This window comes from Acanthisitta chloris, unplaced genomic scaffold (genome assembly GCF_000695815.1).
Source record: "Acanthisitta chloris isolate BGI_N310 unplaced genomic scaffold, ASM69581v1 scaffold13379, whole genome shotgun sequence".
Classification (NCBI taxonomy): domain Eukaryota; kingdom Metazoa; phylum Chordata; class Aves; order Passeriformes; family Acanthisittidae; genus Acanthisitta; species Acanthisitta chloris.
Genome location: NW_008693196.1, coordinates 11,274 through 26,634, shown reverse-complemented (window position 1 = coordinate 26,634; position 15,361 = coordinate 11,274). Strand labels below are relative to the sequence as shown.

The window sequence follows — 15,361 nt, the reverse complement described above, 5'->3', positions numbered from 1 at the left end:
CCATGAAACACCTCTGTGCTGATGGGTGCAGAGGACCACCAACAATGTTTAAAAGCCTGAAGTAAACACTTCACGGGAGTAACTGCTGTCAGGATGTTTTTTGGGCAGTGCTTGCCCCTTTGCCCAGTGCATCCACCCCCTAGGCAAGTCCCTTAAAGCTGTTTCTCTCTCTGTGTGTGTACAGGGAGTTCTCCATGCTCCAAGGCTGTCCCTGCACATCCCCCAAGGAGCTAGCAGGGCCCAAACTTTTCTGGGGGAATATGGACTGAAAGAGGAGCTTCGCCAGAGCCCAGCTGCCAGCATCCTTCTCCTGGACCCTGATGGACTCTGAGACAGGACTGCATTACCATGGTGATGATCTTAACCAAACCTCGGGCAAACAAAGGTGCTGACTCCATAACATGCAGGACTGAGCTGGTAAGTTTTGTGGAGTCTGTGTTCAAAACTGGTTTGCTGCTGAGAGCTTTGCTGTAGCTTTATAATGAGGGTTTCCTGTGCTGCAGGGATGGAACTTTAGATGTTTTGTAGCATTGATTTATACAAAGCTGCATTAATATCCAAGGAGCTGGTGATTAGTAAGTGGTTGGAGTGCTGTGACTTTTGCATATGTGGATTTCAGTAAGCATCCAGTGGGATAAACAGTGAGAAAAAATCAAATCAATGCAGTGAATAACACAGGTGAAAAGTTGCTTCACCACCAGTGAACAGATGCTCATCATGAATATGAGTATGAGCAAGTGGGGAGCAGGATTAAGTGGGAGATAGTGAAGGGCAGTGCCATGGTACTTAATTTCACTGGGAGCCTGGAGAGATGGAAATCCAAGCACACTGAATGAGCAGGCAACAACAAAAACACAAATGAGGGTCAGCAAACAGACTAAAGGATGCTGCAAGGGGTGAGCAAGGCCGTGGGACTGAGTACCTATGGTGGGGAGCAGGGTCAGGAGAAAGAGGTGCCAGGGGATGGATAGCCATCTGTGAAAGTCCAGAGCAAGGCTGGTTGTGGACATTTGCTTCTCTGTCCTCCTGGTGGTGGTCAGAGAAGAAATGACCCTGAAAAAGGCAGGGTGCACTGAGAGTCACAGATAAGGGCATGCAGGAACACGGCAGGAAGCATCTGGCAGGATCAGCCATAAATGGACATTTTGAACATAAAAGAGATATAAATGCCTGAGTTTTCCAAGGATGACAAACTGTCCAGCTGGGCTTCCTAGGCAGAGCACAGTGTGCTGGGGAGATGACAGGCTGCCCTGGCCAAGAATGGTGGAGGAGAAGGTGAGCAAGCCAGAGGCAGTGTGACATTTTGCCTTAGAGGGTGAAATTTGGGAAGGATATTGGTATATTAAAAGAATATCCTTGCTTTAGTGTTAGCTCCTGCTGGGAAGGCAACATCTCCTGCAGCTGGTGATGAGGGGGGAGCCTGGGCATCCGATGCTGGTGGTGTCCCAGGAGGTGGAGGGGAACTTGGAGCAGAGAGGCAATGAGAGTAGCTTCTTCTGCTCCTATGAATAGGTGGGTGCTCAGGCTGTGTGATGGCAGGTGGCAGAGGTGCAGAGCTGTAAGGTGAAACTTTGCCCTTGTGTGTTTGTTGAGTGCTTCCCACAGCCCTGGGGCTGAGTCGATAGTGCAGTGATGGTCCTGGGTACACAGCTTGAATTGCTGGGTTGCCTAGGCTGTTAAATTGGGGCAGATGATCACAAGAAGGCTGATCCAACAAAGAAAGTAAGAGTTTTTCTGTTGGCTTCGTGGGAAAGGCCAAAAGGCAAACCCTAAGGAAATACATGTGTGAGCAATGGGGCAGTATCACCTGCCAACAGTCGATGTTCTCGTTTGGTTCAGCTCCCAGTTTGGTGTTAAGACAAAATTCTTACCAAATGGTAATTATACTCAGTATGGGATGTGTCATATTCTTCTCCCTCCTGCATTTGCAGTCAGTGGCTGGTCTCTGGGGCTGGCACACAGGTGTGCTTGGCACAACCACTGCCTTCTCTGGGGCTTGTCCCACTTCTTTGCTCCACTTTAGCCGTTCTTTGGAGGCAGCTGTTTGTCCTCTGTGCCTCCTGATTAGTTCTACCTGCTGCTTCATAAGGTGGAACTTGACAGATAGAGATATCCTTAGTTCACCTAGGAAAGTGGGACATGCTGGAAAGAAGGTGACTGACCCGTATTTTTCTTCTCCCTGTCTGCACCCCATAGCTGGTTTGGCCTCCACATCCCTCTATAATCAATATTTGCAGCATTCTGTATATGAAGTGGAATCTTTTATTGGACTGGTCTGTACAGGCAGGTGCCATCATTTGGTACATTATTATTGTCCTTATTATGCACAGGCTTGGAGTGGAGCAGCCTGGGCTAGGGGAAGGTGGATGGGGTTGGAACTGGATGATCTTGAAGGTTCCTTCCAACCCAAACCATTCTGTGATTCTATGGTTGTGTGAGCAGGTTCCATGTAAAACATGGATCAGGAGAGAAGGTGTGAATGCAGTGGCTTAATGCCAGATAAAACACGGCTATGGCAGCGCAGATGAACGTGGAGGTCGGAGCAGCCTGGGCTAGGGGAAGGTGGATGGGGTTGGAACTGGATGATCTTGAAGGTTCCTTCCAACCCAAACCATTCTGTGATTCTATGGTTGTGTGAGCAGGTTCCATGTAAAACATGGATCAGGAGAGAAGGTGTGAATGCAGTGGCTTAATGCCAGATAAAACACGGCTATGGCAGCGCAGATGAACGTGGAGGTCATGCTGGTGCTTCCCTCAGATGGTGTAAAGTCTCGGTCAGATGGGATGGTGTTGCCAGGATAGACACTTCAGAAGCCAGAATATGGATGTTTTTAGGGATACTTTAAGGACAATTACTATGAAAGTGTGTTTTCGCAGGCATAGCTAAAATGGCATGTAGCTGCAGATGACATGTTGATGTATTGTATGTAAAACCATCCATGCTCATTTTTAGAAGTCTAATGGTGTCTCTTATGCTGTCAAGAGGAAAATTCATGACAAAAAAAAAAGAATGTGAAAAGCAAACAGGATTATTCTGTACCCATATAGTGGCATTTTTCCCTATTTTTAGTGCAAATCAGCACGATCCAAGTGCAGACTCCCCAGAAGTGCTGAGGTGAGGTTGCCTTGCCTTAGAAACACATTGTATGTTTAAAAGAACTAAATAGCTGCTTTGTACCTAGATGGGGGAGGCCTTGATGGGCTTGGATGAGGTTCAGATACCACGGCTGCTGCTTTCTTGCCCAATCCAGAGTTACTGCTGAATTACAGCTCCCATTTTGGTTTCTCTGGTGTTTTGGGTCTGGGTAAGGATTAGCTGCCGGATCCAAGCTCAGACAATGACAACGACTCTGCAGAGTGTTTAATTGAATTTGATTTCATTGAGGGAAGATGACTGGGTCTGCCCCTGGTCCCTGCTGAAGTGGGACCATCACAGGTGCCCGAGGCTCTCCTCCCCACCGGGTGCCATGGCTTTGCCAAGGCTGGAGGCAGGGTGGTTTCTGGTGTCCAGGTCGAGTCTGCTAGAAGTGAATAGTTTTTCTGGTTGTTTGCAGCACACTCCAAAGATGAGTCAAGGACCTACCCTCTTCTCTTGCGGCGTGATGGGTAAGTAACAGAAACTTCTGTCCGTATTTACTCACCTCTGTGCCTGCTTCCTCAGAGTGATGGGTGGGAAGATGTCCTGACTACACGGATGTCTCCAAAAAACACTCTCTTGCAGACTTTGAGGTGGACATCCACCCACCTGCCCCCACAGCAGGGACAGAGGGGCACCCACCCCACCACGATTAGTGGTGACCATCACGCCTGTGCCACTCTCCTTCCCAAAGGTGCTGGTTGTGCCCTGTTACCATTGCTGAGTGAATTGCTTATCTCCTCTCCCCTCCCCTTTGATATATCTGCTTATTTTTAGAGTAACTCATACAGTGGAGATTATAAACATTTGGGGTCTGAGGTTGTGTTTGAGTATCCAACCCATGACTGTGACTTTTGAATGTTTGCACAGTGCAAGTAATAAATAACAGTATTATCACCAAAATGTTCTACCACTTGGCACAAAGTGTTGGACAGACCTCAAACAGTAAGGAAAATGTCTTATTTTTGCTGTTGACAGTAACCATGATACAGGATATTTAATGCCTTTTATGTCAGAGCTTGCTATCAATTTTTATGCCGAGCAGCCACCAAAATTGATGGAGGATTGGTGCCTTGGCTGATGGTCCTGAAAAACTGATAGTGCCAGAGGATGTGCAGTTATATTGTGCTCTGTGGCGTTCGTAGTGAGGAGCCAGACACTGGGCGAAGTCTCAAAGCCCAATTAAAATTGTAGGTCAAGTTTGAGCCAAGCTACTTGCTGTGAAAGCCAATACTTCACAGACAAAGAGGCTGCCCCGTTTCTTCATGGACACAACTCTCATTAGCGTTAATGAGAGCCCAGCACATGCATTGACAGGAGATGTCTTCCAGGCTCTCTGATAACTCCATTCATTGGGGTGTGGGGGACACAGAGAGCATTTGGGGTTTTTTCAGATGAGAATTACAAGCTTCAAAGTCAAGAAGGGGTAGAGGCAGCCCATTCCCTTTCTGCTGCCTGTCAAACAAGAGTGAAGAACAATGAAACCCAATCAGATGGTTTTGTCTTGTGCTGTGGCACTAGCAGGCTCTTCAACAGAGAAGTAGAGCCTATGCCTAATTGAAGAGCAGCTTGTCTTTTAAGAGCTTTCACAAAGCCTTCTGCATCTTTGTAGCGCTGTGTTGGTCTTCTGTGGCTGCCAAATCATCCTCTTTCTAAGGGAACTGAGTGTCACCTCCTTGACCTCAGCTTGCCCTGTAATGGTCTTCGTCATGCCCAGTCAAAGGAGTCTGTCTCTCCAGTGTATTAAGGGATTGGTTGGCTTGGGTTTCAATTTAGCTATCTTTCCCAAGCTTTCTTCTTGATATCTCCCAATGTGGGCAGTAATCACAGACTAATCCAGTGTCAAAACTTGCTTGACTGTTTAAATAAGTCATTATAAGTCGTAATTCCTAAGTTTTTATGGCACTGAATGCAAAACTGGGGGAGTATTTCAGGGCCAAGTGCCTGTTGGTAGAAAGCACCTAGGTAAATAAATACGGTGAAGTTTGGACTGGTAGTGCAGGCAATGGGAGGCAAAGACTCATAGTTCCATGTATGATGTTGGGGGAAAGTAGGGAAGTTGGCTGAGTTTACTGGGGTTTTAGCCAGAAGAGGCTGAGGATCTTAGCACAAGGTGAGGCCTTTGAGATGAGGACAGCTTTGGGCAGGAAGGCAGCTCATGGCTGGTCCCAGTGGCCCAGCCTCTGCCAGGGAGAGCATCATCCAAACCCTGGAGTTCACCTTGTAAGGAACTAAACACTGCAAGAATCTGAAAATGGGTTAGAGATTGTAACAGAACTCAATATACTGAGTAAAAATTATTAAACACTTGATATGTTGGATAATGCGATGTTGGATCCAGAAACACTCCAGCCAGTGTGATGATAACATTACTAAAAATATTTGCATTTTATCTTTATATAGCCCTTTGCCTAAAATTATAAATTCAACAATTTCTGTTTTCCATTCTCCTTGATGGATCCTTGACACACCTGGGAGTGTAAGAATTGTCCTATCGTTGGATAGGGGTATTTTTCTCCTTTTCTCCAGTTGTCTACATCCCATGTCCACAGAGGAAATATCAGTGACTGTGCTAGAGAAGGAAGGTGTCATATTAGAAAGTTGGAGCTTTAGGGTTGTGAGGCACTGGCACAGGTTGCCCAGAGCAGCTGTGGCTGCCCCAGCCCTGGAGGTGTTCCAGGCCAGGTTGGATGGGGCTTGGAGCAACCTGGGCTGGTGGAAGGTGTCCCTGCCCATGGCAGTGGGGTTGGAACTAGATGATCTGTAAGGTCCCTTTCAGTTCAAACCGTTCTGTGATTCTGTTATTTTTGACTTCCTGTATCGAATTTTTTCTGTCTTTGAGTGGATGACAACAGAAAATGTACAGTATTTTAAGAAGACATTGGCAGCATTGCCTAACCTTTCCCTAGCAGGAAAGAAGTACTTGGTATCCAAGTTGGTAGCACCAGAGGCTGCACTAGTCCCGTCTTGTATCATAGAATCACAGAACAGTTTGGGTTGGAAGGGACCTTAAAGCCCATCTAGTTCCACCCCCTACCATGGGCAGGGGCACCTTCCACTAGACCAAGTTGCTCCAAGCCCCATCCAACCTGGCCTTGTATGGGAAGCTCAGTGGGTGTGTGCTGACAGCTGTGGCCTCCTGTTTTCTGTGTAAGCAAGAAGTTATCTCTGAGGCAAGCTGCAGCAGGGTTTTATTGAGGCTGTGACAAGGTGCTTGCGCATGCAGTCGCCATGGTCACAGGATCAGTCATGGCGTGGCAGGCGTTGCATGCACAGCCCTGATTGGAAAAGGGAGGAAAAGGAGGGGTTAGGTTTGAGCCCATCTGGGACAGATCCTGCATACATCCTCTGTGAAGTGCTCTTTTCAAAGTAAACATCAGTTGTTTTTACCCTTGGAGACCACCCCCAGAATTTGTCCTTATAGACCTCTGTGGCATAGCAGGATGATGTATTACGTACCCAGGTCAACTTGTCTGTCCTTTCTCACTCTGCTCCACCAGCACCATTTGGCAACATCACTGGAGGAGCTGCAGCTTTGGGCTCTCTGTTGCACACCTCTTTACCTGGAAGTGACTTTTCACCATGCATGTGTGACAGAGGAAAGCCCAAGAAGCCAAAAGAGAAGCAAACTCATAGAATCATTAAGGTTGGAAAAGACCTCCAAGATCATCAAGTCCAGCCTTTGATGGGGGTGATGCCCCTTGATTGCATCCTGAAAGCACCTGCAAGGCTTGCATGCCTCATATTCCTGAACCAGGATTTCCTGGAATTTCAGGGTTTGTTTTTTTTTGAAAAGCCAGCAGTGTAGAGCAGAATCTTGGAGCACATTCCAGCACAATCACCCCACAAGGATAAAAAGGACACTCAGGGAATTCTGGTGAGGTATAGCTGGAGTGGGGAGACCTCACCAGAGGATTGCGTTGAAGAGCAGGGCATGTTTCATCACTGGAGTGGGGAATTTCCCTCTGCTGTGCAGGCTGATGGCATGAGGAGCCTGCAGCCCACTGGTGTGCTTATTCTCCAGAGTAGATTTTAGGGCTGTTGTTTTCATTTCCCATTGAAGCAAAGCTCCGTGCATTGTATTTTCACCTTATTTCTGCCCTGGGAAGGCTCTATGGCACTGCCATCAGCTAATTACAACCCTTAAATGTGTTCCACATTTAGAAATTTTCTCTTGAACATAAACAGGGGAGACAATGGAAAATTAACATTGCCTTTTCCCCCTGTGCACAGGGACTGTGAAAACAAATTCAGCTTGAACAACACGTGAAGAAAGGGAGTTGGATGCACACCTGTGCAGACAGAAATGTTTGGGTTAGGATCCAGACAGAATTTATCTGCCAAAGAGGATAAGAGAAATTGATTGAAACCCCTAATTGCTTTACAAGTTGCTGTAATAAATTATGCATTAATGTAAATTATTTCACGGGACAGGAATGCGGAGGAGACTTGAGCAGAAGGATCATGCATTATGTATAAAAAGGAACTGTAAAAATATTATAGCAGCACATTTGTGTCGCTGTAGTCAGAGTTGTGTCAGCGCTTCGGTTTTACACCCTTCTCTGTGGTTATCCCAGTGGTCATTTAAACCTACTCTGTGTCACCAGAGGAGCACAGGAGTTGTTTAAAAAGCTCAGGGCCATCCTGAAGCTGCAAAGTGCCTGATGTGTCTGTGTGCTGCAAAACCTGGAGTGAAGAAGCATTTTGGAACATGGCTGTGATGCTCTGAGGATGGATCCTGCTCTCTGTGGGGCTGTGCAAAGCTCTCAGGGAGGTGTGGAGGACAACACCCATCTCCTTGATTTTGGGATGTAGCTCCAGCCCACGAGTCCCTCATGCCCTGACCACTGGGTTTGATGCAGCCAAGGCTGCATGAGAGAGCACATGGATGTTGTTAAGGTGTTATGTTTATTTTTGCAGTTTTAAGTCAAAATCCAGACGTAAGATGCTATTTCATCCAAGGGCACTAGCAGCCAAGAAGGAGTTGTTTAAGCCGGGGAAGAGCCCCTTGTGCCACACTTACACCATGCTCTGGTTGTCCCATTGTTTTCCAGTAGGCAAAGGAGAGTTTTCCAGTGAAGCAGCTCACTTGCAAATCAGGGGGTTCTCACGGTGGCTTTTATGCTGGAACAAATTACTGCCTCACTTGCAAATCAGGGGGTTCTCACGGTGGGTTTTATGCTGGAACAAAGTACTGCCTCGGGGTAAACCAGGCTGAGGTGTGTAATTTAAGAAAATTAATACAAGCTTATTGCAGCAGTATTAATGTCTCCAGTGCAATTATCGTTATCAGCCCGAGCAGGATAGGAATCTTACTCTTAAAGAATTGAGCCTCAAACCAGCAGCTTTTCCTCAATAAGGCTTTTCTGAGGTCTTTAATTACACCCTCAACCCTTAGACTACCCTATTTTCAATTTGTTCCAGGGCAACCTGCTTTCTGTTTGCACTGGAAACCCATTTTCTGGGGTATCATAGTTTGGGACCAGTCCGTGACGCTCGAGGGCTTGTAGGGGCCAGACTGTACCAGCTCCCATGGTGCAAAGGGAAGAGTAAATAACCCCAAGCTGAGGCTGGGGATAGTGGTGCTATTACCATTTTATTTGCAAGGTTTGGAAGATTTATAGCTGTTTGTGCTGAAGCAGGGGTGAAAGAGGAAGGTGTCTCGTATCCTCCTCACCAAGGCCTTTTGTACAGTCTCCGGCCAGAGGATCGTGGCAGCTTGCCATGAAAAATCGGCTTTTATTTCTGTTTCTTTTGTCTGCTGACCTGACCCAAGAAACCTCTGTGCTGGCAGCATAATGTAGAGGAAAAATAATAAAGATCTAAACATAGATGGAGTTGTTTAGCACGGATTTCTCACTTTTCATTGTGTTTATTAAAATGAGGACAGCAGCAGTTGAAAAGCCGTGCGGTTACTGTGGGCAGAGCCAGGCTGGTTGTGGCTGAAGCTCTTAGGGCAGCCGCTGGATGCAGGGAGGAATGGGAAAATTGGCCAAGAGTGCTGTAAGGGGCCCCAAATCTGACCTCCTGACTTGAAACCGAGCCATGGTCGGAAGCATTTTGCACCGTTGCATCTTGCCTATCGGGGCTGGTACCCGCAGCTGTGGGCTGGGTATGGCTTTTAATTCATCCTTCAGTTGCTTGAGTGGAAATACCCAAAAACCCCCTGAAAATATTGCACGATTTAGATATGATCATGTGAAACTTGGCAGCGACAGTTAGCTAGCACAGTTGGCCTCTGTTTGCAGCAGCCGACGACAAAAACAGTCACCAGTGAAAGTCTGTTGGCTGATGACTTTTTTCCACTGCAGCAGCCGAAGGGGTTGTCCTGCCATGGTTTTCCTGTTGAGTGTCAGTGGTGTATCTGCAGAGAGCCCTGAGTGCATGTGCAGCCTGTGTAGGGCAGCCCAACCTTGATGATGCTTTGCTTTCCCTTCCCCTTTTATTGTCAGTGGGAATGAGATCATCATTCTCAATCCTCTCTTCCCACATGGTCATGGGTGGGAAGCTGGGGAAGGGGCTGGAGCAGAAGTCTGATGAGGAGCAGCTGGGAGAGCTCAGCCTGGAGAAAAGGAGGCTCAGGGGGACCTTATCACCCTACCACTCCCTGAAAGGAGAGTGTAGCAAGGTGGGGGTTGGTCTCTTCTCCCAGGTATAAAGCAGTAAAACAAGAGGAAATGGCTTCAAGTTGCACCAAGGAAGGTTTGGATTGGATATTAAGGAAGAATTCTTAATGGAAAGGTCTGTCCAGCCCTGGCACAGCTGCCCAGAGCAGTGGTGGAATCATCATCCCTGGAGGGATTTAAAAACCATGTGGATGTGGCACTTGGGGACATGGTCAGTGGTGACCTTGACAGTGCTGGAGAAATGGTTGGACTCGATGATCTTGCAGGTCTTTTCCAAGCTAAATGATTCTGTGATTCTATGTTTTTTGCATACATCTGCAGCAGGTTTGCAGTCTTCGTACACAGAGCTGCCTGCAGCCAGATGCATCTCAGCCCGTGGACTTGGGAGGTGCAGGTTTCTTGGAGCTTTACCCAGGCACCGCAAACCCCATCTGATAACAGGAACATCTTTATGCTGACCTTGAAACCATGCAACAGGTCACCACCACCTTTTGCTGTGCTGCATTGAGAGACTTTAATATAAGCCAAATTTGCAGGAGGAACAAATTCCCCTGTAAACAAGATGAATGAAATAGAGAGGAATAAAATGTAAAGTGCATTATTTTTTAAAGAAGGTGCCCCTATTAAGCAGTTTGTTCCTTTATATAAATGTTCAGCCTTATGTTTCTTACACAAGTGGAAACAATTGGCTGTGTTAGGTACATGTGGGGGCTGCAGATTCTGGGGATGGAGGGGAGATGGACAATGAGCCTCACAACAGGAGGTTCCCTCACAACAGGGACCTAAGAACAGCATCTTGCAAATTGCTGCTGGAGGTTTATTGTGTATCTGTTATAGTATCAGCCATCCTAGAGCTTATTATGTGTGCTGACTTCTGTTAGACACGGTGTCTTGGGGTCAGTTTGGGAGAGATGCTCAGAGGATGGGGATAAGTTGCTTTCATTGGAGCAATGCTGTTTTAGCAGTGGATGAGAGCAGGACAGCCTGATGGGTGTCGAGGTGGCTTTTGGTTTCCCATGATGACCTTCTTGGGGTTCCTGTGCCATGCCAGGCAGCTCAGTGCTCAATGGGACACTCTCCTTTCTGTTAGAACCATCCCAAACCCCATCTCATCTCCTTTCTGGTGTTTTGTCCCACAAGGTCCATCTGGCCCCAGATTTGTACTCTTTACTTCCAGTTTTTGTGAGCCTCTCAGGCAATTATCAGTTGTGGAGCCCAGGACAAACCACACACATCTGAGACATGATTTAGCACAGAGATAACCACACCATTTTATAGTGCAGAATTCCCCTCAGCTAGTGCAATCTGGAATATTCAAAGCCTTGTTTTTATCTCCTTCTAGCAGTTTTGCTCCTGCTGGGATTGTCACTTTGTCTCTCTCTCCATCTACACCACACAACCCTCTCTCCTGGCAGTTCGGAAAACCATATTCCAAGAGTTAATTAATTTGTACTGGAAAATGTCCCATATGCTACTCTTTTTGTTTACGGACGTGGAAAGCGAATGGCAGAATTAATTAACGCTAATGCCTCTGCGTGTGTGTTGTGTTTTTTTTTTCCCTCTCTCCTTTCTGAACCAGAAAATGACCGATGGAGAAATTGCAGCAGCCACTTCAGCTCGAGCAGCCGGGCGCCAGCATCTGGGACTGCTTGTCGGACAAGGGCGAGGAGAGCTCGCGCTGGCCGAGGGACACGTCCAGCACCTGCTCCGTCACCAACCTGATCAAAGAGCTGAGCCTCAGCGACCCCCACGGCAACCCCTCGGCTCCCCCCAGCAAGCGCCAGTGCCGCTCGCTGTCCTTCTCCGACGAGATGTCCAGCTGTGGCACCGCGTGGAGACCCTTGGGCTCCAAGGTGTGGACGCCGGTGGAGAAGCGCCGGTGTTACAGCGGGGGCAGCGTGCAGCGCTACTCCAACGGCTTCGCCACCATGCAGAGGAGCTCCAGCTTCAGCCTGCCCTCGCGCTCCAGCCTGCTGTGCGCAGAGCATCCCGCCCGGGCGGGGGGCCAGCCCAGGACATCGGGCGCTGGAGGGCACGGGGCAGACCGGGTGGACATGCAGAGGTCGCTGTCCTGCTCGCACGATCGCTTCTCTTCCTCGGAGTGTTGCACCCCGGCGTCCACGCCGGAGCTGTGCCGGCGCACCGCGGGGCTGTCCCGGAGCCGCTCCCAGCCCTGTGTCCTCAACGACAAAAAGGTTGGCGTCAAGCGGCGCAGACCGGACGAGGTGCAGGAGCAACGGCCCTCGCTGGACCTGGCCAAGATGACCCAGGTGAGAGGCAGCAGGGCTGTCCCTGCCAGGGGCTCAGCAGTGAGGTGATGATGTTCTCTGCTTGGCTAACTTCAGCATCCTCCCAGGGTGGGAGTGTGGCATGCAGAGCAGCACAGGTGTTACAGGGAAACGCATCCTTCTGTCCAAGCAGAATATCCATTCCCTTCCAGATGGGTTTAATCATAGAATCATAGTTTTAGGGGACCTTAGAGATGATCCAGCCCCAACCCCTGCCCTGGGCAGGGACACCTCCCACCAGAGCAGGTTGCTCAAGGCTCATCCAACCTGGCTGTGAACACTGCCAGGGTTGGGGCAGCCACAGCCTCCCTGGGCAACCTGGGCCAGTGTCTCACCAAATTTAACAAAGTCCTGCATTTCTGTTCCACACTGACCATTGCACACCGAGTCCACTGTGGTGGTGTTTCCTCCTAGCATGGGTTTCAAGCAGGAAGATGCTAAATCCCACATTTTTGAGTTTGGGGAGAGGAGCCACAGGGAGATGAAGGCAGCACCCCGAGGCACCCAGTCCTGACTCTGTCAGGAGCTGAGTTCTTACAGCTACAGGCTTTACTTGCACTCAGCCTCTGTAATTTTCCACTCTGGAGATGTTATCACGTTTCATTTTCAGTTGCAAACACAGAGCACAACCTCCCTCTTCAATTTGCTGTGCAGAACCAGATAACATTTTGAAGTGCGAATCAGGGAGGATTTTGCTCCTGGGTCCTCTCCCTGCAGGACCAAGTGACAGGACTTTAGTGATAGACAGAGTGAGAGGCTGCATCGAAGGGCAGCACAAGAAACATTTCCATTTCACACTCATAAGATTTGTTTTCCTGCAGTTTTATGATCTGACATTTCCTACATCAATAATTTATAGTTGTAAAGTCAGTGACACCACCAGCTCTGTGTGGGATGGAGATAATGGGGCTGTGAAAACCTCAGGGCTCCTGCTGTGGGAGCAGGGCCACCCTGGCCACATCCAGCGTGGGCCGTCACCTTCTGCTGGCCATAAACTTCCCCCATGGTTTCAGTTCAATGTGATAATCTGCTCTGCCTCATCCCAGTGTCAACCATGTGAGAACGTCTGCCCTGATGGGTTTTTGTAGAGCTGGGGCCAGCAAAGCTTGTCTGGTGCAAGACATCACCTTGTTGTTCACAGGGAAACTGCTGGGAGCAGTTCGTTGGGTGGGTGGAGAAACAGCCATGGGGTTTCTCCCCTCCCTGTTCTACACCAGGTGACATCCAGTGCTCTGTGTGTGTTTTCTCCTTACAAGAACGTGATGTTTTATGGTGTTTTGTGCTTGGAGGCACAGAGGGTGTTTTGAAGGAGTTCAGTGGTGTTGGAGGAAGAAATTGGCTTTTCCTCCTTCAGAGGAGCTTAGAGGATAAATGGAGTGAGGGCATCACATATTTAGGTGATAGCAGGGGAAAAACATGAGGATTGCTCTTGTCTTTTGCTAAATCACACCAGCAATGTTTACTATGCTAAGCTTATTTTATTAGATAATAAGCTGGATGAGGAGAAAAACCACTTACATGTGTTATTATATTTTACTAGCCGGGGTGGAATAGCACAACTGCATCCTCCTAATTCTCTTTGTACAAGCAGCCATGCATCGTTTCACCTCCCTGGAGGTGTTCAAAGGTTAGATTGGGTATTAGGAAGAAGTCGTGAAGGTGGTGAGACACTGGCCCAGGTTGCCCAGGGAGGCTGTGGCTGCCCCAACCCTGGCAGTGTTCACAGCCAGGTTGGCTAAAGCCTTGAGCAACCTGCTCTGGTGGGAGGTGTCCCTGCCCAGGACAGGGGGTTGGGGCTGGATGATCTTTCAGGTCCATTCCAACCCCTTAACATTCTATGAAACTCTGGTACTCTGATGCTGTGGGGCAAAGCCAGCTTCTCCACTGCACCAGTCCAAGGAGGAAAGTTTGTTAGCCAGGAAACAAAGGGCTTGGCCAGGGAAATCTCGTGGGGTCAGCAGGAGCTTCCAGTGGATGCTGAGCCCTGGCAAACTGTTATCATTTGGATGGCCATGGCTTTTACATGCACAGGTGATCCAAGGATGACAAAAATCTATCCCCTCCTCTTCTGCTGGTCCAGCCTGGGTGGTCAGGGCCACTGCCAAATGCCCAGTGGTTGCTACAGCCAACAACCAACAACAGTGTCACTAAGGGTCCACCACTGGGATCCAGTCCAAGCAGGTCCCATGGAGTATTCTCAGTTTCCAGGGAGGAAACCCATCAGAGCTCGGGTGCCCATGGCAGTGGGTGAATCCCCAAGGCAGGGATGTGCTGCTGGGTTTGGGCAGTGGAGCTGGAGCAGGAAGGGGAGAAAGCAAAGCCAGGAGCTGTGCAAGGAGCAGGATTTTCAGAGCTGCTGGGTTATGGAAAGCAGCACTGGCAGGCTGCTCTCTGCGTGGGAGGACTGGCACAGAGGGACGAGCAGGATGAGGCAAGTCATGGTGAGCATTCTTGCCTTTGGTGGGGCATGGCCAGAGCCCTCCCTGGGACAGGAATGCTGGGAAGGCCAACTAGTTCCTCAGGGGCTGCAGGAGATGCAGGGTAACTGTGCTCGAGAAAACCCTGCAGGTTTGTGTATCCCCCTAGGCTGCTTTTAATGCTTCCTGCCCAGGGGACTGCAAAGTTGGGTGATTTCAGAGGAAGAGCTGAAATAATGGCAAGGTGTCTGTATGGCCCCACATGTCCCTTAGTCTGGCTTTATATGGGGTAGAAATGGCATGTGTGCTATGGCCTTCATGATCCAAAGCAAAGCCAAAGCATCCAGAGTGTTCACTTTACAGCCAGGGACTGAGCCTCGGGGTGCTGGGTGCTGGATCAGCATCTGCCTCTGGCAGCAGATTGGTTAATTTTCTGCTTGTGCTGGTAACCACATATGTTTATAGGCCTGAAACGCTGTGCCATAATCAAAATAAAAATAATTTGACCTGAAAGAGCTGTTTTCTTCATACCAGGAGGGATATTTAGGCCAGGCGGGAGGGAGGGGGCCGCTCCTGGAAGCAATTACATGGCCACATAACTGGGCTAATTAAGAAAGAGACCTAAATGTTAAAGTTAAGCTGGGAGGGAAAATACTTGGGGAAACATTGCCTTTAATTCCTCAAAGTTCTGGTTGTGCGTCTTGTGCCTGCAATTCCCATAGCTCAGAAAAGGGAGGTGAGCCCATATCCCTCCTCTTACTATTTTCTCATCCAGCACCAAACTAGACAGGCTTCAACTTTGGGCAGAAACCAAAAATGAACACATTTGTTGTTGAAATAGTAACAATTTTTAAAAGCCACAGCACCAGGAAAATCCTTCTGCACTTTCTAAGT

The 15,361-nt window shown here is 48.6% G+C and overlaps 1 protein-coding gene across 1 annotated transcript; it reads left to right on the top strand.

The window, feature by feature from the left end:
* Positions 1–348: 348 nt before the first annotated feature.
* FAM53B (family with sequence similarity 53, member B) lies at positions 349–14,491 on the top strand (the record flags this gene model as incomplete). The annotated part of the gene is given in 6 exon segments (XM_009082991.1): positions 349–417; positions 3,555–3,606; positions 11,342–11,365; positions 11,368–12,032; positions 13,192–13,217; positions 14,353–14,491. Coding segments are annotated over 6 exon segments (975 nt in total), but the record flags the coding sequence as incomplete, so codon positions are not given.
* Positions 14,492–15,361: the final 870 nt, after the last annotated feature.